Source organism: Dipodomys ordii, unplaced genomic scaffold, assembly GCF_000151885.1.
Source record: "Dipodomys ordii isolate 6190 unplaced genomic scaffold, Dord_2.0 Scaffold55, whole genome shotgun sequence".
In the NCBI taxonomy this organism is placed as follows: domain Eukaryota; kingdom Metazoa; phylum Chordata; class Mammalia; order Rodentia; family Heteromyidae; genus Dipodomys; species Dipodomys ordii.
Window position 1 is genome coordinate 529,501 of NW_012267271.1, and position 26,545 is coordinate 556,045.

Sequence of the window (26,545 nt, forward strand, 5' to 3'; positions counted from 1 at the left end):
GGGGGAGAGTATCTCCCCAGGGTAGCCATGAACCACTGTCCTCCCAATCTCCACCTCCCAAAGACCTGGGGTTATGGACATATGCAACCATGTCCAGCCAGAAGGAATCCATTTCTAGGGCATTCAGACAATTGCCTTGGAACTAGGCATGGGCCTGGCCTTAAGGGGCTCCATCACCAAGGAGAACCAATTTTTTAAAAAGGGCCCAAGAAAAGCCAAGAACATTTGTCTGGAAATCATAGAAAGTGGTTTGGTGATATAAGGGAGTGGGAACGGAAAGTGGTGTATTATTACCCTGTTAGGAAACACTCTAAAAGGGCTCAAATCACTAGGAATTGGGGTGTCAAGCTAATTAGCTCTGACACAATCATGAATAATGGGGTGCCAGAGAAAGAGTCTAACCTAGAAAAGAACTGTGCTGTAGAAAAAAAAAATCACAAGCAGTGGTGGGGATAGGACATAAGTAGAGAAAAAAGAAGCAATTCAGGTTTGCCTAACAAGGTTCAAATGTAGAGAGGTAGAATAAATAAAACAATGGCACAAATATTACAAATATAATTCTGAAAAGGGAAGGTCCTAAAGGTTGATTACTTTTTAAGCCCAATGTGTGTAATTTCATCACAATAATTACTCAAGAAATGGTAGACAAACAAAATGAATATTCAAAAGTGTTATTATAGCCAGGCACTGGTAGCTCACGTCTAATTGTAGCTACTCAGGAGGCTGAGATCTAAGGACTGAGGTTCAAAACCAATCTGAGCAGGAAAGTCTGTGAGACCTATCTCCAATTAACCACCAAAAACCAGTGTGGCTCAAGTAGTAGAGCACTAGCCTTGAGCAATAGAACTCACAGACAACACGTAGGCCCTGAGTTCAAGTTCCATGACATGTATTTAGTTAGCACTGTCATAATGAAGCATTCTAAAGCTGCTGCCTCAGAAGTGAAACCATGGACAATTTTCTAAGACCATCACTCCTGAGTCTTCTACAATTAAAAAGCATCTTTTCTTGATCCATTTTCATAATTTATATTTGAAATTTTTCATGGTAAATTTCTAATCATCTTCAAAAGGGTAACAAGAATGCTTGTTTGTGGGTGTTTTCGGGTTTTTTTGCGGGGGGGGGTAATCGCCTGCGGGGGGGGGGAGGGGAGGGGGGGGGAGGGGGGAGGGCATAGTAGTAGGGCTTGAACTCAGGGCCTGGGTGAGCTTTTTTTATGTTCAAGGCTAGCATTCTACAGCTTGAGCCACAACTACACTTTCAGGTTTCTGGCTTTGAATGGCAATCTTCAGATCTCAGCCTCCTATGTAGCCAGGATTTCAGGAGTGAGCCACCAAAGTCTAGAAAAAAGGGTAATAAGAAATTTCTTAAGGCAAATCTATACTAATCACTCTCTACTCTTTCACTAAAATGACTTTTTTTTTAATGCCTCCAGACTTAAAAATATCTAAAAACTTCAGAGCTGGGAATGTAGCTCAGTGTCAGGGTACATGCTCAGCAGATGTATGGATGTCCCTGGGTTCAAATACTCACATATACAGACACATAGAAACACACACAAGCACATCCGTATCTTAAATTTTAATTATTTAAGCTATTTAACTTAAAAAAATGAAAATTAAGGGTTCTCCATCTAAATACATTAAACTGCCACCACTAAAACTTCTATATGTGCTCTCTCTCTCACACACACATACAAACACCTTGACTTGCAATCAATTAAGCTATTTAAAGAAATGAAAATTATCTCCATCTCAATATCACATTATGCAAAATTAAATAGCCACCACTAAAACCTCCATATACTCATGTGGCTATTAGTACAGCTCACACTGTTCTCTGCTCTCTCCCTTACTAATTTATTCCCTTTGTACTTTGTACAGTGTGAATTCATGACTCCTCCATTCCCTTGGTAAATGCACCACCAGTGAAACAGCATCTCTGGAGCTATAACTACCTCCTATGAACAAGCAGTGCATTCTCCACAGCCAGTGCCACTCCTGTTCTCTTCTCTAGAATGTCCTCCTCAGGCTTCAGCCCCTAACAGCTCTCCAAACAAGCTTCCATGGCACCTCACAAACTTGTACTTTCAACTTTCAGTCATTGTACTTCATTGTCTTTCAGCCCCACAATGCTTTTGTCTCACTCCCTTCCCCACATGGCAAAATTCATCATGTAAAACCATGCTCTTGCTGTACTACCACTGACATTATAGAACTGTGCGTATGTGAGACAGTCACACAACCAATGTCTACTTTGAGATTTCACATTGTATTACTCTGGAATCACAGTGCTTGTTACATTACATTAGGAGTTTCTATAAACGTATCTTTTTGCCTTCTTGCCCAGCATCATTTTCAGGCCTGGAACAACAACATCTACAACACCTAAAGCTAAGCAGGTACCAAAAGGGATTTATGGACCGAAAAGAATTAGTCTATTGAGTCCTTAATGCATATTTACTATTACAACTAACAAGGTGAAAGGAACTTGAAAAAAAAAAAGCTCTTGCAGTAATTCTAGAATCAATTTTATTTACAAATAATGCTATAAACAAGGATTCCAGGAACATCCTCCTAATACATTGGATTTCATCCAATCAATTATCTGCAATGATAAAATCAAAGGTCAGGACTTCTCATATTCTGAGGTACATTCTAGGTCTTCTAACAAGGCTGAACCAACTAAATGATGGCCTTATGTCTCTTACAAATTTAGTTTAGCACACACTTCAAATAATTCCAAATCTCCGCCAGATCTTTTAGTCTTTTGTCTTCTGGTTATTGGTGATACAAACGATACATTCTAATTACAGAAGCAGTTTCCATGGCCATTGGTAGGAAAATGCTAGTAAAATTAGGGTAAATTTACTCAAATGTTGTACAATATGCAGTTATTTTGACAAATATTTCTAGTACTAAGATATATAAAACCAAGATGTAAACCATCATGAAAATGTGGCTGCCTACATAAAATGTTTATGAAACAAATCTGGATGGAAATAAAGCAAAATGTTAGTAATATATGCCTCTACAATATACAGGTTTATATATACTTGACTTTTTACTCTTTTTGACATCTCAAATCTTCTACAATGAACATATATCACAATTCTCCCCCCTAAGGGGAAAAAACAGGTAAGTATACCTCTAAGGTACTGGAGGTTTCAGTTGTAGAATTTCCAGTATTATTGCTTGAGTTTGAAGACACTGTTTCATTTTTGCTTTCATTGTCTGACTTTTCATCGGAACTCATACATTCAATATCTGCATCAAAGCCTGTTGGGTATCCCATTGCCTGTAAAACCTATGAAAATTACATTAAGGTATAATTTTACTAAGTTTTATTCAGATACCAGTGATCACAAAGAGGAAACTTAGAACACAAGTTTCATATTTATAACATTTAGATTCATAAAACACCAAGAAAGGGCAATATAGGGCTAAAAATTCTATAGATTCTTGGTTACATATGCTAAGTATCAAAGTAGTACTGTATGAAAAATGAGGAAGTCCTCCTCAAAGTAATTATGTTTAAATAAGGATGACGGAGCTGGAAAGTTGGATCAGTGGTTAAGAGTGCTTTCCTCGCACCCATGAGGTCCTGGGTTCAATTCCTCAGCACCACATAAGCAGAAAAAAGCTGGAAGTAGCACTGTGGCTCAAGTGGTAGGGCACTAGCCTTGAGCTGAAGAGCTGAGGGACAGCACTCAGGCCCAGAGTTCAGCCCCCATGTCCAACTAAATGAATGAAAAAAAGAAAGAAAGAGAGAGAGAGAGAAAGAAAGAAAGAAATTCAAACCTGATGTTATATTTGATTTGGTTCATTTAATTTGGAAATGATAGAGAAAATAAAGAACACAGGTTTAAACAATGAAATGTTGGGGAGAGTTAAAGAGAACCTGAAAAAAGTACACTGGACGAAGAAGGGAAAGACCTCAAGAGTTGAATTCTATAGTTCTCTGGTCCTCAAATTTCTAATTGACAAATCATGAAACTAGGTAAGCTAACCTCTAAGTTCTATTCTCAACTCATTAAAGGAAGCCGGGCGCTGGTGGCTCACGCCTGTAATCCTAGCTACTCAGGAGGCTGAGATCTGAGGATCGCAGTTCAAAGCCAGCCTGGGCAGGAAAGACTGTGAGACTCCTATTTCCAATAAACCACCAGAAAACCGGAAGTGGCGCTGTAGCTCAAGTGGTAGAGTGCTCGGCTTGAGCTGAAGAGCTGAGGGACAGGGCCCAGGCCCAGAGTTCAAGCCCCACGACCGACCAAAAAAAAAAAAAAAAACTCATTAAAGGAATTGGCCCAGATTGGGAAATCAAGAATTTGCCTGTTAATTACAAAATAAAATCTGAAGCATGGTACTTACCAACAATGCTTTCAACTTAAATTATACTTGAAAATTCAGAGTCTGTGTTCACTTATCATACTAAGTGAACCAGGGACACTTGTGGCTTCTATCTGCATCCTTCCCTTCAAGGCTTGACAGTTTTATGGCTATCTCTAATGTTCAAACTTCAAAATTCTTATTCAATACCTGAGATGTCTCATACTTTACTGAAATAAAATTTGTTGAGCAATGGGTCTGTATCCACAAGAAAATGCATTTATTAGTACATTTTCTTCAAAGTAAGTTGATGCTGATGTCAGTTACTAATTAAAACTTTTTTTTTTTTTGGGTCAGTCGTGGGGCTTGAACTCTGGGCCTGGGCGCTGTCCCTCAGCTCTTCAGCTCAAGGCAAGCGCTCTACCACTTGAGCTACAGCGCCACTTCCGGTTTTCTGGTGGTTTATTGGAGATAGGAGTCTCACGGTCTTTCCTGCCCTGGCTGGCTTTGAACCTCGATCCTCAGATCTCAGCCTCCTGAGTAGCTAGGATTACAGGCGTGAGCCACCAGCGCCCGGCTAAAACTTTATTTTTATACTGGACTAGTGGAGACTCAACTCAAGGCCTTTACATGCTATGCACCTGTTCACTGCTGAGCTACATCACCAGGCAATAAGACAATATGTCAGAGGAATCAGAGACAGGTCCCAAAGATCCTAGAATGTTATAGCTTTTAGCTGTTTTAAATTGATACAGTGTAAAAGCCAGTTAAGTACAGTGGCTCCATACCTGTCATCTTTGCTACTCCGAAAGCAGACTGAGGCTAGCTAAAACAAAAAGTTACCCGTGATCTCAACAGATAAACCTGGCGTCGAGGCACATACCTGTAATCCCAATTAAGTCAAAAGAATAGGTAGAAGAAACTGAATGTCGAGGTCACCCTAGATAGAGACCCTATCCAAAAAAAGAAAAAGTAAACAAACAAAAAAAAAAACAGGACTGGCAGCGTGGCTCAATTAGTAGAGAATTGCTTAACAAGTTCAAAGTCCTGAGATCAACCCCAACAATTGGAGGGAAAAAAAGGAGAGCAATGACATATTTCTTTTTTTTTCCCCATAGGGTCGTGGGGCTTGAACTCTGGGCCTGGGCCCTGTCCCTCAGCTCTTCAACTCAATGCTAGTGCTCTACCACTTGAGCCACAGCACCACTTCTGGCTTTTTGAGTAGTTTCTTGGAGATAAGAATCTCACATCCAGCTGGGAAGGCGGCTCATTGGTAGAGTGCTTGCCTTGCATGCATGAGCACCAAGTAAGCAGAAAAAGCTGGAAGTGGTGCTGTGGCTCAAGTGGTAGAGTGCTAGCCTTGAGCTGAAGAGCTGAGGGACAGTGTCAAGGCCCAGAGTTCAGGCCCCACGACCACCAACAACAAAAAAAAAGTCTCATGGCCTTTCCTGCCTGGGCTGGCTTTGAACTGCAATCCTCAGATCTCAGCATCCTGAGTAGATAGGATTACATGCATGAGCCACCAGCACCCAGCAGCAATGCCATATTTCATATTTCTTTATTATACCAGCTGTGCTTAATAAGTGTCTCATCGGGATATCAGCAGCTCACAACTGTAAATCATAGCTTCTCAGGAGACAGAGACTGGGAGGATAGTGGTTTGAGGGCAGCCCAAGCAAAACATTCATAAGACTCCATCTCAATGAACAGCTGGATATGGTGGTGTGTATCTGTCTTTCCAGATACAGTCAAAACCATACATAGAAGGATCAGGGTTCAGACTGACCTGAGCAAAAAGTTAGAGACATAGCTCAAAGATAACATGAGCAAAAGGGCTGGAGGTATAGTTCACGGTATAGACTGCCTATATAGCAAGAACAAAGCCCTGAGCTCAACCCCAGTTTCAAAAAACTGCCATAGCCACATGAATGAGAAACAAGCCTTTATAGACAATGGCATTATGTGATAAGGATTTTGCCAATATAAATAAAAGTGTTATTATAAACTACAAAAAAAAGGGCTTAAGTGGAACCCTGTACCAAGAGAACTAGAAATTAATTCATCCAATTCATATATGGGGGACTTGGCATTTAAATCATAAATAAATAATTTGTATTTTTTGGGGAGTAAAGCCAAGAACACTTTTGTAATATCTTAAATTCTGAAGTTTTACACTAAGTACACTACATCATTTGGTTATAACCTCATCAAAATTTTATAAAGAAAACACCTTCTCTGCAGAGTTCTCCAACTATGTTCTCCCTGAGAAATCTCATACCAGACAGTTTATCAGTCCAAAATTAACACAGACAATGTAGGCTAAAAGTTAAAACCTAAATGCCAAAAATTATGTATGTATACACATATGTATATGTGCATCTATACTTATACTTGTATATATAAACATATGCATGAGTATACTGCATGTGTTGTACATATACATGTATGCTTATGAATACTGCATGTGTGTACACACACATATAGAATGAAAGAGAGACAGAGACAAGAGACAGAGAGACAAGAGAAAGGAGACAGGAGACAGGAAACTGAGATACCTTTTTTCCTTGAAGAGAGCAAACACAGAGAAAGGCTGCTCTCAAAAACTAGGGGTCAGGAGTGAAAAGAAAATACATGCAATTCTACACATGGCTCTCTACTAGAAAGAAGCTAACATCCACAGCTTCTGTAGAATGGAGGTTTGATATCAGATTCTCAGAACATCTGATGACTCTAAAAACCTTTCTTAAAGAGCCTTATCTCCCATCTAACCTTTTCCACAAGGACTGAAGCTCTCTGCATAGAATATAGCTGATTATGTCCCTAAAGGTGCCTTTGTGAGAGGGGTGGATACCAAGATAAAGAAATGAAAAAACAGTCAGGCACTGGGGGCTCAGGCCTGTAATCCTACTACTAGACATTTTACCAACTGTGCTTAATGAGTGTCTCATCAGGATACTAGCAGCTCACATCTATAATCTTAGCTACTCAGGAGACAGACACTAGGAGGGTCATGGTTTGAGGCAGCCCAAGCAAAACATTCACGAGAATCAGTCTCAATGAACAGCTGATAAGGCAGCTGAGATCTGAGGATGGAGGTTCAAAGCCAGCAAGCACAAGCAGGAAAGATTCTTATCTCTACTAAACTACCAAAACAAGCTGGAAGTAGAGCTGTGGCTCAAGTGGTAAAGTGTTAGCCTTGAGCAAAAGAAGCTCAGAGACAGAGCCCAGACTCTGGGGAAGGGAGGAAGCAAATTGGCCTCTAATTTCCAGCACTCTGATATGCCAGCTGTTAGGTAGCCAGACCAAGCTCATGTGGAGGAACCTATTTCTGACAGTTATGATCTGATTCTCTGGTATAATTTTCTATCAGGTCCATCAAACTACTAACTCTGTAAAGAGTTTTATCTAGAGGACTAACTTTCATGAATACACTGGATGTGAAACTCTTTTGAAGTGGAACTTGTAATATACTGTATTAACCTTTATGGATGGCAATTTGGTAATACCATAGTATTTTCAGTAACTTTTTAAATAAATTAATGAATTAATAAAATATGCTTTCCTTTTGGCCTACAAAGTCTACCTTTAGAACATATCTTAGGAGACAATAAATAATAGCAAAAGATTGCAAAACAGTAAAACTAAAAATACCTAAACCTAAACCAACTGCTATATGGCAGCTTGATTTTTTTTTTTAAAAATGTGTTTTTAGATGAGCCAAAGAAAGATGTGGGTCTCCCTCATGTTGTATGTAAAAATATATAAGATTCATGCTAAATATAAAAATAAAAAGATTGGATTAAGATTGTATACCCAATGAGAGCAACTCCAAGTTTGCATCAAACTAAAGAAAATTTTTTCACTTCATTCTTTTCGGATTTTACAAGTTTAAAAAAAGAATAAAGGTTGGGCACCAGTCACTCACACTTGTAATCATAGCTGCTCAGGAGGCTGAGATCTGAGGACTGCGTTTCAAAGCCAGCCTGGGCAGGAAACTTTGTGAGACTATTACCAACAATTAACCACCAGAAAACTGGAAGTGGTGCTGTGGTTCAAGTGGTAGATTGCTACCTTGAGCTGAAGAGCTCAAGGACAGTACCCAGGCCGAGTTCAAACCCCAGAACCAACAATAAACAAACAAATAAAATAAAAAAGAATAAAGACTGGGTGCCAGTAGCTTATACTTCAAATCCTAGCTATTAAGGAAGAGGCTGAGATGGGAAGACAGCAGTTAGAGGAAGTTTGAGAGAGTCTTATCTCCAATTAACCACCAAAAAGCTGGAAGAAGAGCAGTGGCTCAAGTGGTAGAATACAAACCTTGAGCAGTAAACCTAAGGGACAGTGCCCAGACTTGAGTTTAAGCCCTAGTACCAACACGAGCCCCAGTACCAGCACAGACAAAAAAAACTGTATTATAAAAACATATCACTGCATCAAATAAAAATAACATCTAACTTACTGCATGGCAAAATTTATTCCTCTACTAAAAAAAAAAAATCCTACCAATTACAACTGACTACATGTATCAAAGTGTAGAAGACTTTAACAGTTATCACTGATACCCTTTTTTTGTGAAGATCCAGGCAAGGAGAAATGCTCATCTGATCTTTACATCCAAACAGCTGTGACTTTCAGACTCTGTGGTTTACTTCACAAATTTCATTGACTATTTTCTACAAAATTCAGTTCTAAAATTTGTAACACATTATCAAGAGTACAGTATAGCTCAGTTATTGTAAATTTTAACTTTAATCCTGGATTTTTTTTCTACTCATTTTAAACTCATACTTTCATTATCATTTAGACACCTTTTTTGTAAACTAGACAGAATATTTAGTATTTATATCACTTTGTTACTATTTTTCTGACTTGTTCTAATCTGGCACATTATATACTTGTTTGTATATATGACAATTACATATTTGTTTATATATATATATATATGCTGTTTGTCTTTCCACCATATCTTCATTAGAATGCAAACTCTCTAAGTACAGATCTTATTTTATTACCGTATTCCTAATATCTAAGACAGTTACAGCAGCATTTAATCTACATTAATAATACTTGCAAATCAAAACTGATCGATCTTTTTCTACCATTCTGTAACATGACATTTCCTAAGAGAAAATTTTATCTCCAGTGTATCGGATCACTGATATGTTGATATTACTCAACAAGAGGTTAAATGTCTCTGTAGAGACATTCCATTTGGGATGCTTTTCTATAAATCTACATGCATGATTTATTGGTCTAATTGAAAATATTATTCCCCATGGAAAGATTCTGAAGAACAAAATAGTACCATATCCAAAGATACTATCAAATTTATTTATGACAGAAAAATATGGAAATTACAAAATATCCAATGATAGGGAAAGATTTGAATAAGTAATAGAGTATTCTCATCATGTTAATCACAGTCATTGAAAATTATTTATAAAACTAATGAAAGGTCAACAGAAATAATTATAGAGCATAAAATTATATATATGGACATTGTAAACTCAACTTGAAAAGTTAAACAAAATACATTAAGATTGGAAACAAAACTACATATAAATATTAATGAACTATGCCATAGAAATATACAACTGATTTTTTTTACTTAACTTTTTCTCGGTTTTCTAAATTTCATGAAACCAGCATAAATTATTTCACAACAAAAAATCATCTTGTGATCCAGAAGTAACAAAAGTTGTTCTCATTAAAAGTATGAAGACATTGTTAATTTATTATAGGAAAATAAGTACTTTTTAATCAAATAAAAATAACAAAGCATTTAGTTAGTAAAAGAAATACAGTACCTTCACTGCTACGTGAAGTTTTGCTGTTTTCTTGGATGGTCCTGAGGCTTCATAAGTTGTGCCATCCACATCTACAGACATTGTGAAGACTGGGGCATGGACAGGGCCAGACTGAGACAAGAGCTTATACTGAAGCCCAGGTCTGATCTGATTTAGCCTCATTAATGCATTCATAAGGTCTATTGCTTTACTATCCAGGACTAATTAAAAGAAAGAGAAATAAGATCAGAAATGTAAAAAAACAAACAAACTGCTTTTAAGTTATACATTTATAGACTCCTTTTAATCACTAGTTTTGTTTTGTTTTTAATGAAAACTTCAAAAGAACACACATAAGCCGGGTGCTGGTGGCTCACACCTGTAATCCTAGCTACTCAGGAGGCTGACATCTGAGAATCACAGTTCAAAGCCAGCCCCAGCAAGAAAGTCCATGAGACTCTTATCTCCAATAAACCACTCAGAAAACCAGAAGTGATGCTGTGGCTCAAGTGGTAGAGTGCTAGCCTTGAGCTGAAGAGCTGCGGGACAGCGCACCAGGCCCAAAGTTCAAGCCCCACAACTGACCAAAAAAAAAACAAAAACAAAAACACATACATACAAACTAACTTTCTAAGTACTTCTAAAATTGCTTATGCTCGTATAATTTTAACACTGATATAGTGGGGCTGGGAAGGTGGCTCAGTGGTAGAGCGCTTGCCTTGCATGCCTCAGGCCCTGAGTTCGATTCCCCAGCACCACATAAGCAAAAAGAAAAAAAGCCAGAAGTGGTGCTGTGGCTCAAGTGGTAGAGCACTAGCCTTGAGCTAAAGAGCTGAGGGACAGTGTCCCGGCCCAGAGTTCAGGCCCCACAACCGGACCCCAAAAAAAAAAAACCTGATATAGTAATAATTATATTGTCAATATTAATATTTATTACCCCATGAAGCACGCAAACACAAGAAGAGTGTGTTCAATGACCAATTTCTGTTAAGATCTTATTCTTGAGCCGAGCGCCCGGTGGCTCACGTCTATAATCCTAGCTAAAGTCCATGAGACTCTTATCTCCAATAAACCACTAGAAAACCAGAAGTGGCACTGTGGCTCAAGCTGTAGAGCACTCGTCTTGAGCTGAAGAGTGCAAGGACAGTGCCCAAGCCCAGAGTTCAAGCCCCACAATTGACAAAAGGAAAAAAAAAAAAAAGATCTTGTTCTTAAAACTTCAAATTAAGTCACATTCTTCATTTTCTATCTTGCTATGTAAGGTTGTTAATCCTTTCTAGTTCACATTGATATGACTGAAGATTTTACATACTTTTTCTTAAGTTTCGTTTCATCTTCTTATTGGGATCTTTATCATCCCCTAACCCATCTTCAAATGGCCTCTTTATAGCTGATGACCCAGCACCTAAAAAATTTATGAAAGCTTCATTGTCAATCAAAACAATGATCCTACTTATTAATATGCTCAGTTAGGAAAATTTCAAGAATCACAACAAAGATCACACAACCTTTTCACTGGCCAATTAAACTGCCATATCTGTAATCTAAAAATGTAAAAAACTTTTATTGAAACAATTTAATATTAATACTTTGTAAGTATGTATTTTCCCATTTATTCATTTTTACACACAAATATCTACACATAGACTAAGGCGTGAATGTTTCTCTCCTCCCAAAATTCATATGCTGAAATTTAATCCTTCATACAATGGTGTTGGGCCAGGGGTAATATAGGAAGTCATTAGGTCAAAGCCCTTCTAAAAGGTATTAATGTACTTGGCCAGAGGCAGTTTTTCTAGTTTACCTAGTAAGGACACAAAGCAGGCCCCATCTGAAAGAACAGGCCCTCACTGAACATCAAATCTCCTATAGTTTTAACCTGGTACCTCCAATGTTTAGAACTGTGAGCAACAAAATTCTGTCACTCATAAATTATTCAGTGTTTTATTACAGTAGCCCAAACAGACTAAAATAGTATGCATTCACATCCGTTATGTACATGACAAAAAAAAGCTGGAAAGCTGTGTAACAAAATATTAAAGTAGTCACCTTTTAGTAGGATTTATTTTTATCTTTCCTAGTATTTTAAAAACAGTATTTGCATAAATTTTAAACATTAATATGTTAAATCTGATTATCAAACCATAAAAGATTTTTCTATCACCTCAAATCTCATCCAAGATTTTCTTTATAAATATTTATCTTGCCTGAAGTTTTATCTCATATCAACTTTATTACAATTTCTATGGTATCAAAAATATAGAATATAAATGTAAGCATTTTTGTATGCATGCACTCAGGCTCTTTGAAGTTCAAAGGTATTTTCTCTTTTAAAAAGAATTTTGCAGGGCTGGGAAGGTGGCTCAGTGGTAGAGCGCTTGCCTTGCATGCATGAGGCCCTGGGTTCGATTCTCCAACACCACATAAGCAAAAAGAAAAAAGCCAGAAGTGGAGCTATGGCTCAAGTGGTAGCCTTGAGCTGAAGAGCTGAGGGACAGTGCCCAGGCCCAGAGTTCAGGCCCCACGACCGGACCCCCAAAAAAAAAAAAAAAAAGAATTTTGCTAGGTCTTGGTGGCTCATACTTATAATCCTAGCTACTCAGGAGGGCTGAGATCTGAGGATCATGATCTGAAGCCTGCTAGGGCAGGAAATAAAGTCCATGCAACTCTTATCTCCAATAAACTACTCAGAAAAAGCCAAAAGAGGTGCAGTAGCTCAAACGGTAGAGTGCTAGCCTTGAGCACAAAGAAGCTCAGCGACAGAGCACAGTCCCTGAGTTCAAGTCCCAGGACCAGAAAAATAAAAAAGGAATTTCAACGCAAAGCAACATTTAAGGAACAAAAAATAACTCAAATTAATTAAATTCACAGACTATGTAAACTATAAGGCAGAAGCTTTGCTATCTAAGTTTAAGAGGAAAAGGAGGAAAGAGAAGCTCATCAACCTGTCCAAGTATGTTAAATAATTCTGTCTAGGGAAAGCTATGCCCAAGATATACATGCCACAAGATTTCCAAATATACCTAGTGAGTGAGAATTTGTAATGTATGTGTGTAATGTATGTGTTATGTATGTACTGACCAACAAGATTTATTGTCCTCTAGGGTAAACACTGAGTTTGGCATTTGCTTGAGTCAATATTTTCTACTCGGGTCACTCAATCTTGATTGATGTTCTCTTAACATCTGCTTAGGCTTGTGTTTTATTTGCAATACATAGAAGTATTGAGTGTTCCTATCTCCCAAAATACAGTCCTTAAAAGCTAAACGTTGAAAAGGAATTATGTCTAGTTAATCTTCTCCCATTCATTAAGTGACATTAAAAGCAAACTACATGACTGACTGAAAATCATAAATGTACAGATCTAGTATCTAAATCTACCACCTACATGAATAGCATTTTATGGAATAAAGTTCATTCTAACATCCCAGCCACTGGAAAAGGAGGAAAAGTTTGCGGCACATTACTGTTATTATAACAGTAATTAGGGGAAAAATCATCTTGCTATTAAAAAAAAAGCAGAGAGTTTTAACATTTATAGTATGTACTAATGAGACGTGCTCATTTGGAAGCAATAATTTCTTAAATAATATTTTGAGTGTTACCATGTGCCTGGCACATCTTCATATGTATTAACTTACTTAATCCTTATAAGCACACTGTGAAAGCCAGTGCCCTTTTCATGCTGGTTATAAATTCATTCAACAACACATATTCAGTGTTTACTATGCACAGAACTATTTTAGGCACTGAAAAATCTACCAGAGAGCAATCATCTTGTTATAAAAGAGCTTAGACTTGCCAGGTGCCAGTTGCTCACACTTGTGATCCTAGCTACTCAAGAGGCTAAGATCTGAGGATCCCAGTTCAAAGCCAGGCCAAGCAGGAAAGTCTGTGAGACACTAATTTCCAATTAATATCACACTCACTCTCTCTCTCTCTCTCTCTTTCTTCCCCCTCTTTCTCCTCCTCCCCTCCGCCTCTCTCTCACTCATGCCTGGTGCTCAAGCCTGTAATCTTAGCTACTCAAGAAGCTGAGATCTGAAGATCAAGGTTCAAAGCCAGCCTGGGCAGGAAAGTCTGTGAGACTCATCTCCAATTAACCACCAGAAAACCAGAAGTGGTGCTGTGGTAGAACTTTGAGCAAAAGGATCTAAGGGACAGTGTCCAGGCCCTGAGTTCAAGCCCCAGACTGAGGCCTCCCCCCAACTGCCCCCCACCAAAAGGCAACATTACGTTAAGCTTTAAAATTTCTACAATTTTTCACTTAAAATCTCCAGCATTCATAATAATAAGGCAGATGAGAAGACACAATGCTGTGAAGAGAAAGGGCTGATAACAGAAATCAATCCCAAAAGACCTGTCAAAACAAACTATTAAAAGTATGAAAGACCTCAGATAGGCAAGGCAATTCTGAGCAAAAAGCACCATACCATGTTGGAGGTATCACAATACCTGACTTCAAATTATATTTCAAAGTGATAGGAACAAAAACAGACAAGTACACCAATGAAATAGGAAGACTCAGAAATATACCTGCACAGCTATAGCCATCTGGTGGTTTTCAACAAAGATACTAAAAATATATCCTGGATAACCTCATGAACAAATGGCATTAGGAAAACTGAGTATCCGGATATAGAAGTCTGAAACTAGATTGCTATCTCTTACCATGTACAAAAAAATCTATTCAAAAATGGATCAAAGGCCTTAACATATGATGGAAAATTTTGAAATTACTATGGAAAAACTGAAAAAATAAGTACATGAAAAAACTTTCTGAATAAGACTCCAAAAGTTCGGGAACTAAGAGTAAGAATTTACAATGGAATTGTAAAAATAAAAAACCTTCTATAAAGCAAAAGAAACTATTGTCAAAATGAAGAAATAGTCTACAAAAAGACAAAAAAATCTTTGCCAGCTATTAATCAGACAAAGAATATCCAGGATATTTAAGAGCTTAAAAAATTAAATCCCAAAAGAACAAATAATCCAAGTAATAAATGAGCAAATAAGGTCATGTAAATGGCCAATAAATACATTTTTTTAATGTTCTACATCATTAGCCATAAAAGGTCATGCAATACTGTACAATACTGAGATTTCATCTCACCTGTCATGACTGTCACCAAGAAAACAAATAACAGGCTGGGAAGGTGGCTAAGTGGTAGAGTGCTTGCTTAGCATGCATGAATTCCTGGGTTTAATTCCTCAGTACCACCTAAACAGAAAAAGCCGGAAGTGACACTGTGGCTCACATGGTAGAATACTAGCCTTGAGCAAAAGAAGCTCAGGGACAGAACCCAGGCCCTGAGTTCAATCCCTAGAACTGGCAAAAAAAAAAAAAAAAAAATGATAGTGTCAATGGGAGAATTGGAGGGGCCTTATAAACTACTAATAGAAATGTAAAATAGCAAGCCAATATGGAAATCAGTATAGAAGTACATCAAAATACTAAAAAATACCCCCTGCTATACTGCCTGAGGGCATATGTCCAAAGGGATGTAAATCAGTACAAAATAGAGGTAAAGGCACATCACATTTATGCTAACACTATTCACAATAGCAAAGCTATGGCATCAGCCAAGGTGCTATGGAATTTTAGGTCTAAAATAAAGAAGACACAAATGGAAAAAAGAAGACAGTTGGGGCAGGAACTCTCAGAAGACAGGAAAGCAAAGTAAGAGGGGATAAGGTGGTAAATGATCAAAATATGTATGTATGAAAATAGGCCCTTATAAAAGTAGTTAATGAAGTCTATTAGAATTGTAAACTAAAGTAACATTGGGCAGCAGTGCCTCATATTTATAATCTTAGCTATTCAGGAGACTAAGATTTTAGAATCAAAGTTTGGAGTCAGCTTCAGCAGATAAATCCAGGAGACTATAAACTAAATAATCAGCCAAAAGCAGGATCTGGAGGCATGTGTCAGGTGGTTGAGAGCCAGCCATGAGTGAAAAAAGCCAAGAGCAAGAGGCTCTGAGTTCAAGACCCAGTACTGGAATAAAAAGAAAAAAGAATTCTGTAAAAATAAGTTGGGAAGAGCAATACAATAATAATACAGGGAAAAATCTCATCCAAATATATTATAATTAAATGCATGTATCACAATAAAACAGCTTTGTGCAACCAAAATATGCCAATGAAAAAACTATTAAAAAGAATTTATTGCAGAAAATCAGAAATACAAAAGAGCTAAAATTCTACAACTGAAAAATAAAAGCTGACAACTGGCAGACCTGCAAGGGAGAAAGAGACAACGCTACAGTAAAAAATAATAGAGCTCTTAAGAATAGCAAGCAAAGATCCATCAACTGCATATTATATGCATATATACATAAAGTACAAGTATATAAGACTGAACAATACAATGAACAAATGTGACTTTAAATGTAATGAAGATTATGATTACTAACTGTAGAATATATATGCCTTCACAGAGCAGAAATAATTCATTTAAAAAGACCATGTGCTAGACCAAAAACCAAATAATGAAACTCATATAATTCAAGTTCTCAGATAACAACAAAATAAAATGGAAACTCAGGAGAAAAAAATTAAAAATCCTCATTTGTCTGCACATAGCAATGCCACTTATAAGATTAATGTCACCTGGAATTAACCTTTTCTTAAAATTTACACTGTATTTCAATATTCAATAAAAATCAATGGGGGGACTTATCTGTGTCAAAAGTTGCCACAAGCTGGGCATCAGTGGCTCACACCTGTAATCCTAGCTACTCAAGAGGCTAAGATCCGAGGTTCACAGTTCAAATCCAGCCCGGGCAAGAAAAGTCCATGAGATCCTTATCTCCGATAAACCACTAGAAAACTGGAAGTATCAGTGTGGCTCAAGTGGTAGAGCACTAGCCTTGAGCTGAACAGCTCAGGGACAGCACCCAAGCCCAGAATTCAAGCCCCACGACCGACAAAAAAAAAAAAAAAAAATTGCCACAGCCAAGCACTGGTTATTTTATATCCAACTAACCACCAAATAAAGTCAGAAGTAAAGCTGTGGCTCAAATGCTAGATCACTAGACTTAAGCAAAAATGAAAGCACAGGAACAGCACCCAGGCCCTGAAGTTCAAAGCCCCAGGACTAGCAACAAAAATTTAAAAAATAAAAATAATAAAGTTGCTGTAGTTGGCATGAGTGGCTCACACATATAATCCTAGCTATTCAGGAGGTTGAGATCTGAGGACTGTTGTTCAAATCAGCTAAATTAACCACCAAAAGGCCAGGAGTAGAGCTGTGAGTCAAGTGGTAAGAGTATCAATTTTGAGCAAAATAGCTAAGGGAGAGTACCAAAGGACTTGCATTCAAGCCAGATAGATAGATAGATAGACAGATAGATAGATAGATAGATAGATAGATAGATAGATAGATAGATAGATAGATAGATAGATAGATAGATAGACAGACAGACAGACAGACAGACAGACAGACAGACAGACAGACAGACAGACAGACAGACAGACAGACATTGATTAATTAGAGATAGACTTGGGGGGAGAGAGAGAGAGAGAAAAAGAGAGAGAGAGAGAGGACAGACAGACAGACATTGATTAATTAGAGATAGACTTGGGGGGAGAGAGAGAAAAAAAAAAGAGAGAGAGAGAGGATAGACAGACAGACAGACAGACATAGATGATAGGCCAGGAGAGTGGTAAGGAAGGAAGCCTGATATAACAGGTTCAAAAGAGAACAGAAAGTGAGTTAAAAGTTGCTTTTTCCAAGAGTCCTGCTCTAAAGGGGAGCTGAAACATGGGATTGTTGGGAACAGCTGTAAAATTAAGGGTGAGTTTACTTCAGACAGGGGATGTTACAGCATAGACGAGGAGAAACTGTACATTTTAAGAGACGAAATAACTGATGGAATAATGTCCACTAATAGGCAAGAGGTAATCTGATATATGGGACAAGGAGAAAGGCTAGTCTTTTTTTTTTAATTGTAAAAATGTTGTACAGAGGGGTTACAGTTACATGAGCACATTTCATAGCAAGCATTGTTACCTCCTCCTTTATTTTCCCCTACTATCACTTCCCTCCCCGCCCCCCCCACATTGTAATGTTCATTTTCAATACAGTGTCCTGTACATCTCATCCTATACAATGGGTCAGTCTGCATCCCCATTTAAGCATTCTGCAATATCCCTTCCCCTCCCCAAATTACAAAAATATATACACAAGGTACAGAGCACCAGCATCAAATCCAGTGAAAACAGGGGTTATACCATGAGGGAAGAATGTACAATAGAAATCAAAGAATCACATAGTGCATTTTAAGTTCATTAATAACACTAGCAAGCAAGCAAGCAAGGAAAAAAAAAACACCTCTTGTGTCCCTGTCTTGGGGTATATTTTGCTTAACATTATCTCATGTGGTTGTATATACTAGACTTTGACCTTCTCTGCTTGTCCTAGACATGTACTAGTCACTGCAAATAAGGGAAACCATGGGACCTGTGTTTCTTTGGGCCTGGCTTACTTCACTTAATATAATTTTTTCCATTTCTAACAAAATAGGCAATGTCATTCTTTCTGACGGAGACATAGAATTCCACTATATATATAATATATATATATAATATATATTATATAACACACACACACACACAAACTACATTTTCTTGACCCATTCATCTACTGAGGGACATCTGGGTTGGTTCCATATCTTAGCTATGGTAAATAATGCTGCGATAAACATGGTTGTGCTGGGTAACTTTGGTATGACCTTGTTTGTGATCGTTTGGGTAAATGCCCAAAAGTGGGATCACTGGGTCATAAAGGAGCTCTATGAGGTCTATTGAGGAAACTGAACAAGTTTACACTCCTTCAACAACTCATCAAAAGAATCATACACCACGATCAAACAGGATTCATTTCAGGGATGCAAAGCTGGTTCAATATACGCAAAACAATATAATTCATGGGCTGGGAAGGTGGCTCAGTGGTAGAGGGCTCGCCCTGCATGCATGAGGCCCTGGGTTCGATTCTTTACCACCACCTAAGCAGAAAAAGCTGGAAGTGGGTGCTGTGGCTCAAGTGGTAGAGCGCTAGCCGTGAGCTGAAGAGCTGAGGGATAGCGCCCAGGCCCAGAGTTCAACAGGCCTCACAACCGACCAAAAAAAAAAAAAAAAAAGACAAACAATATAATTCATCACACCAACAAGAGCAAGGATAAGAACCACATGGTTATCTCAATAGATGCAGAAAAAGCATCTGACAAGATCCAGCACCTCTTTATGATGAAGGTTCTGGAAAAACTAGGAATCCATGGAACATTTCTCAATATAATAAAGGCTATATATGATAAACCTACAGCCAGAGTTATACTTAATAGAGAAAAGTTAAAGTCATTTCCTCTAAATTCAGGAACAAGACAAGGGTGTCCACTGTCCCCACTCCTCTTCAACCTAGTATTAGAATGCCTAGCTACAGCAATAAGACAAGATGCAGACATAAAGGGGATCCAAATAGGAAAGGATGAAGTAAAACTCTCCCTCTTTGCAGATGACATGATCTTGTATTTAAAGGCTAGTCTTTTTTACATAAGAGGTTGGACAGTTCACTACAGGTAAGAGAGGGAAAGCAAAGAGTATGAGTAGATACAACAAGGTTGATATATAGAGTGGTAAGAATATGAAGACATCAGCTCCAATAACATTTTTATTTATTTTTTGTCGGTCATGGGGCTTGAACTCTGGGCCTGGGCACTGTCCCTCAGCTCTTCAGCTCAAGGCTAGCGCTCTACCACTTGAGCCACAGAGCCACTTCTGGTTTTCTGAGTGTGTTATTGGAGATAAGAGTCTCTCAGACATTCCTGCCCAGGCTGGTTTTGAACTGTGATCCTTAGATCTCAGCTTCCTGAGTAGCAAGGATTAAAGGCATGAGCCACCAGCACCCAGCTCCAATAACTATTAATCTGACAAAAAAGAAAACAAGCAAAGTTATCAGACAGCAGGAGGTAATGGTAGCGATGTGAAATAGGAAATGTTAAAGAGTTATTTAGGAAAAGAGAAGAACGCTCAAACTGACATAGAGAATTACCAGACAACATAAAGAGTCCCTGTGAGGTTGTAGTGCCAAAGACTTAAAGGGAGAACACAGAAGATGACTCAGTGTTTTTCCCAAACTTTGCTCAGCAACCTGTTGCAGGTTGAGAGATGGATTTCAGCTACTTAAAATACTTCTATTAGGAAGACATGATATCAAAAGTACAGGTATATGTTAGGGATCATAATGATGAGCCAGAGAACAAAAGCAGTGTGAAAGCTAGAAGACCATGAAATAATTAAGGTAACTAAAATCAATGGTGAGTTTAAGGGATAAGAGTATAGACAGAGTGATCAAAGGTAAGCTAAAACGTGAAACTCTTAAAATACAATTATAGAAAGTTACATCTGATACTATTAATGCTGAAGACAGGTCTGGGGTCTGTCCACAGAATAAGCAGCTGAGATGAGGTAGGTGGTAAAAATTATTTGTGGAAGAAGTAGTCAAGAAAAAAAAAATCTGTTTTGAAGTCATGTGAATGTAGAAAGGTAGGTGCTAAAACTGACCTGTCATGATGATAGCTCCTAGCTCTCATCCTAGTTTCCCTCTTCCCCTTAAAAACTAAAATGTTAAAGATAATAAAAATATAATTAAGCTGAGTACCAGTGGCTCACATCTATAATCCTAGCTACCCAGGAGGTTGAGATCTGAGGATTACAATTTGAAGCCAGCCAGGGTAGAAAAGTCCACGACAACCATATCTCCAATTAACCACCAGAACATGGGATGTGGTGCTGTGGCTCAGAGTGGTAGAGTGGTAGCCTTGAGCAAAAGGCCTCAGCAAGAGTGCCCAGGCTCTGAGTTTAAGCCCCACAACCAACAAAAAAAGTAAGTAAAATGACAAATGCCTTAATATCATGAAATAGGATTTTTATTTTGAGATTAGAGTCTTGCTATGCAACCCAGGCTGGTCTCAAACTTCTAAATCATCCTGTGTCAGCCTTCTGAGTCCTAAGATTACAGGTATGCACCACCTCTCTCAGGTATGAAACAGTTTTGATCTTTTTGGTCAAACAAGAAAGTTTCATCTCCCAGAATAAGCCCAGAGACCTAGTGTAATTCTGTTTAAACAGATTGTACAATTGCACTAATTTTGTTACACACAAATTTTTAGAACAGTCTCAATTGTGGGAAGTAAGTTACCTCATGGTAAAGAGTATCTGCTATGAAATACCCCACCTTCTAGTATAACATGAAAGTAAGAGGGAGGGGCTGGGAAGGTGGCTCAGTGGTAGAGCGCTTGCCTTGCATGCTCGAGGCCCTGGGTTCGATTCCTCAGCACCACATAAGCAAAAAGAAAAAACGCTGTGGCTCAAGTGGTAGAGTGCTAGCCTTGAGCTGAAGAGCTGAGGGACAGCGCCCAGGCCCAGAGTTCAGGCCCCACAACTGGACCCAAAAAAAAAAAAAAAAAAAAAGAAAGTAAGAGGGAGGAAAATAAAGTGTTTTCTGTGACACATTGTAGAGAATGAGTAGATTCACATTTTAGCATCTGCTATATTAAAGGCCCTGAGTCAGACATTTTAAGCTGCCAACAGCCAATAAGTAAGAAAAATGGTAAGATCCTTACTGAGGGAGGAAAATTCACTGCTCAAGACCTAAACTAAGTAAGTAATAAAGCTATAATTTGGATTCCAGGTCATTCTGACGCTCTTTCTGTTAAACTCGTAAGTTTAGTCAAACCAGGACAATAGAAGATGGTACTGAATTTTATAATATGCTTTTCTCTTCTTTTACATTTGTTTTCTCTTTGGTGGTTACGTAATACTTCCACACATGAGCTGGGCTCTGGCAGCTCACAGCTGTACTCCTTACTACTCGGGAGGCTGAGAGCTGGAAGACTTCAGTTAAAAGCCAGCTAAACAAAAAATTCATTAAGACTCCATTTCCAAAATAACCAGAAAAAAGCTGGATAAAGGTATGGCTAAAGTAGCATAGTGCCAGCCAAACAAGCAAGCTGAGGAAAGCTCAAGGCAGAGTTCAAACCCAACCCTAGCAAAACACACATGTGCATGTAGGTATGTTTTTATGTTGCATGTATATACATATTTCCAAAATTATCAGCAACAGTACCAGTATCTCCTCCTAGCTTATATAATTTATTCTTAGATCAAAGTTCAAAGTATGGTACCTTTGTCTTTGTAGTAAAAACAAAAAAATGGTAACAAACAGAAAAAATTAATGCCACTGATAGGGCTATAAGCCAAAAAGGTCAGGAGAAAATCAATCAATTTTCTTAAAGATGACTTGGGTAAACAATGATTTAAGTTCTTTAAGTTCTAATAAAACCCCCAAACAAAATAAAAACCTTCACACTCACCTTCTTTATCAGTAACTGACCAGGAATACTTCTGAAAAGGCTTACTAGAGGGAAGGGGGTCCATCTCCAACACTTTATAAATCTGGCCAAACGCTGACAGTCTAAGCGCATGCTAAAGAATAAAACATTTTCTTAATCAAATTTCAATGGCCATTCATAAGTCTAGCTAAAAAGACATTCATTAAATGCTGCTATTATGATGGCAAAAATCCTTAAGAGCATGCAAGAAGGATTCTGAAAATAAAAGTTTTGATATCTTTCTAAAAATCACAGTAGTTTTTCAGTCTTGTTACCTGTGCACTGTGGGTAATATCTTCTTTTTGTTGGATAGTCATATAGCTCAGAGCATCTGTTGGGTCTCGCTCACAAGGATCATGAAGACCAGGGCCTCCTTTAGCAAAGGCAAGGAAAAATACAAATGTCAGTCAGAACTGAGGTTAGAACTCAGCAAAGTGATACAACAAAGAATGGGGAAAAAACCAAGGAGCTAAATAAAGTCTGCTCACTCTCATTTTCAATATTAACATTTAATTGGTCTTATCTTATAATGGAAGTCTCTTGTCTATCTAGTACCAAAAATGGATCTTACTCTGAGAATTTAGAAACAGCACAATCTTTAAAAGGATTACGTATGGAAAATGAGACCAAATTTAACTTTTCCAAATTTAACACAGACTGCAAACAATTAAATTCATACATTTTAAACAAATATCAGCATTTTCAAATTCAGACTTCTAGGTAAGGCAAATTCATAGCAGACACAATCTCTATTAGTACCCTTTATGTTAGTATATATAAAACAAATTATAATTATTGAAAAAGTTTTATTTCACCTTTCCAACAGACAAACATTCTAGTTGCTAAAATTCCAAGCAAAGTAACTCCTAGACATCATTTTCCTATGCAAAGAACAAATTTAATGTATGTGTAGACAATTTAACTAAAATGAGGTTTTTCTGATTCTTCTGCCTCCAGAGTTTGAAACCCTTACCAGGAAGTAGTATTCCAGATGCCAAACACTCCATTACTCGTCTCAAGGCCTCCCCAGCGCCCAAAGGTCTATTACAAGTACCTATAGACTTTTCACATATAAGCTCTAGTGGCTAGAAGATATTAAATTACAAATTAGTACATGCACCAAGTGTTAAAAGGGATTCCAGTTAAATGTGAGCTGACATTTCTATCTATAAGGGAAGCCAAAAACGTAAAGACAATTTAACATTTAAGGCCTGCTATCTTAAACCCCACTCAATTTTTTAAGTCAAGTACTTTTGAGACATTTTCTGAAGATATTGTTGTAACAACAGAAAAATTAATACTCTATAAAGAAACTATGACCAAGCCTTCATGTAAGTTAGTAATAGCTAGTAACTAGCCAATGTACAAATCCAGGCTACCTAAATCCTATTTAACTTAAGAAACACTTAAACTATAAATATATCATGTAAGAACAAAATTTCAGACAGGCTGATCCAAGTATTACAATTAGAAAAAAAAGGAACCAATCTTCATATTTAATAAATTGAAAATCACAAAACAAAGTAATGTTGATTACTTTATAGATGACTCTTGACAGCTTTATTTGAATTGCTTCTTAAATTGTAGTCTTTATTGATTGGTCAGGCATAATACTTTCCCAATTAAGTCAATGTCAATGATATAATCTAGTTAAGTATGCTCTTTGTATAACTTTAATTACTAACATGAACTTATTTTTAAGTGTCTCCACTTAGAATATAAAATTACAGGTTCCTTATACAAGTCTATTACATAAATATCCTCTGTAATAAGAGATACACTGAAAAGGACAGCTAATTAGACTTTCATGGACAGTAGGTAACCAGTTGTCCAATAGTTTAATCAACTATCACAGTGCAGAGGTGAGGACAGAAAGACACTTCTAAAAGCTATAAAACCTCTTTGTCAGAAAAAAAAAATTCAGGTTCTGAAACATGAATATAATAAGGTAGAAGAAACTAGTTAAAAATACAATTCATATAAAAACATGCATAATTTTTTTTCTGGGGCAAAAAAAAACACATAATGCATCCCTTAGCTAATGTCATTTATTATATTGTTTTTACAGGACTTCCACACTGTTATAGCTTCAGAACTTGCCTTTAACCACCCTTAACTACTTACCCATCCTTTCAGTGGTGCCCACGTGGGGACTCTGTTGCACAAATCACGCAGAATTCGGAGGACAATTACACATGATTTTAATCCATTTGCCCTTGCCTAAAACAAACAAAATGATTCCAATATCCCTTTTGAGATCCATTCTTCATTTTAAGCACATTGATCATGGATAAGTTGTTTAGAGTGAACACTAATTAGTAAGTCATTCAATGGTTTTCAAGCAAACCAAGAAAATGAAATCAAAATAGTAAATTGTGTTCCAAAAATGCCGATGTTCAAGTGAAAGGAGTGCAATTTAAAAATTCTTGTAGCCTCATGGCTACTCCATTCCAAGCAATAGCCTATATTAACTTTTAGCTTTTCTATGTTTTTATTTACAATCCACAACTCAAAGTTCAGAGTGCTAAGCCAAATGAATTGTGATAAAACATCATTAACTTTAATAGAAACTATACTAGGCATTTGATCCTAAATTGATTCATTCATTCCAACAACAACCCTATGAGCTAGAAAATATCCCCATTTTATATAGCACACAGAAACTAGGAAGTGGCAGGTGTTCCAAATGAAACCTGCACAAGGCTAGAATAATAGTAAGATAATAACAAAAGGCCAACCTGAAACCATTTGGCATGTCGAAGAGACGCCAAGGCGTTCAGGCATTTTTGCCTGTCCAATAAGTCCGGAGGATCTTTCATCGAAACATTTTCTATTAATAAATGGGATAAAGAGAGACAGATACAATTTGAAAAGGGATTCCTCTCAAATTACCAAACAATAAAAAATAAAAAGAACAGGATCTGAGTGAACTAATAAGATTCCCAGAAATTTTCATAATTTAGCTTTGTTTTTTTTTAATTATGTGCACAATTATTTAAAGTCATCAAAGCAGGATTTGTGCATTAAGTACAAGAGAGTATGAAGGTATTCATTTAGATAAAAAATAGGTAACCAGTTTCTTACAGTCTGGGATCTTATTAATAAGCATGTATAACATCATAGCACACAAAATAAGTACATAGCACTTTTTCCTTTGGTAGAGTATAAAGTAACATCCTCTTTTTCAAAGGCATTCTGATTACTGATAAATTTTTAAGGAAAATTGAAACTTTCAAATTTCAGACATATTGAAGATACACTGAATATGCAAAAAGAAATTTACTTGCAACTTACTAAACTCATTCAACAGGATAACCACTAATAGAAACCCACTGATGAGAATTCAAGAGTAGCCCTGAAGCTCTCTCATTACTCTTTTTCTGAGCCAAAATTATTAAAACTACAAATCTAGATTGAAATACATTTCAAGTTACATATTCTTTAAAAAAAGAAAAAAGAAAGAAAGAAAATATAACTCAGCTGGGCACTGGAAACTCACTAACATCTGTAACCCTAGCTACTCAGAAGGCTGAAATCTGAGGTTTGCAGTTGGAAGTCAGCCCAGGCAATAAAGTCTGTGAGACTTTTCTAACTCCAATTAATCAAAAAAGCTGAAGTGGAGCTGTAGCTCAAGTCCCTTGAACAAAAAAGGTCAGGGACAGTGCCCAGGCCCTGAGTTAAAGCCATAGGACTGGCACACACACACAGACACACACAAGTTAACACAAGCCAGGTACCAGTGACTCATGCCTATTATCCTAGCTACTCGAAGAGGATCAGAGTTCAAAGCCAGCCAGGTGCAAGAAAGTCCATGAGACTCTTTTCTCCAATTAAACACCCAAAAGCTGGAAATGGAGCTGTGACTTAAATAGTAGAGCACTAGCCTTAAGCAGAAAAGCTTAGGGACAATGCCTAAACCTTGAGTTCAAGCCCTAGGACAGGTGCACAAAAAAAGAGAAGAGAAGAGAAGAGAAGAGAAGAGAAGAGAAGAGAAGAGAAGAGAAGAGAAGAGAAGAGAAGAGAAGAGAAGAGAAGAGAAGAG

At 37.4% G+C, this 26,545-nt stretch overlaps 1 protein-coding gene across 1 annotated transcript in view; it reads right to left on the reverse strand.

Moving 5' to 3' along the window:
- Strbp (spermatid perinuclear RNA binding protein) overlaps window positions 1-26,545 on the reverse strand; it is a 109,728-nt gene that overhangs the window by 14,115 nt on the left and 69,068 nt on the right. Inside the window, exons 6-14 of the mRNA XM_013021254.1 lie at window positions 25,242-25,333; window positions 24,628-24,723; window positions 23,477-23,588; window positions 22,779-22,876; window positions 22,486-22,597; window positions 11,424-11,516; window positions 10,133-10,332; window positions 3,148-3,306; window positions 2,584-2,607 (exon numbers count right to left, since the gene is read on the reverse strand). Coding sequence (XP_012876708.1) covers window positions 2,584-2,607; window positions 3,148-3,306; window positions 10,133-10,332; window positions 11,424-11,516; window positions 22,486-22,597; window positions 22,779-22,876; window positions 23,477-23,588; window positions 24,628-24,723; window positions 25,242-25,333 — 986 coding nt within the window. The remainder of the gene's footprint in view (window positions 1-2,583; window positions 2,608-3,147; window positions 3,307-10,132; window positions 10,333-11,423; window positions 11,517-22,485; window positions 22,598-22,778; window positions 22,877-23,476; window positions 23,589-24,627; window positions 24,724-25,241; window positions 25,334-26,545) is intronic.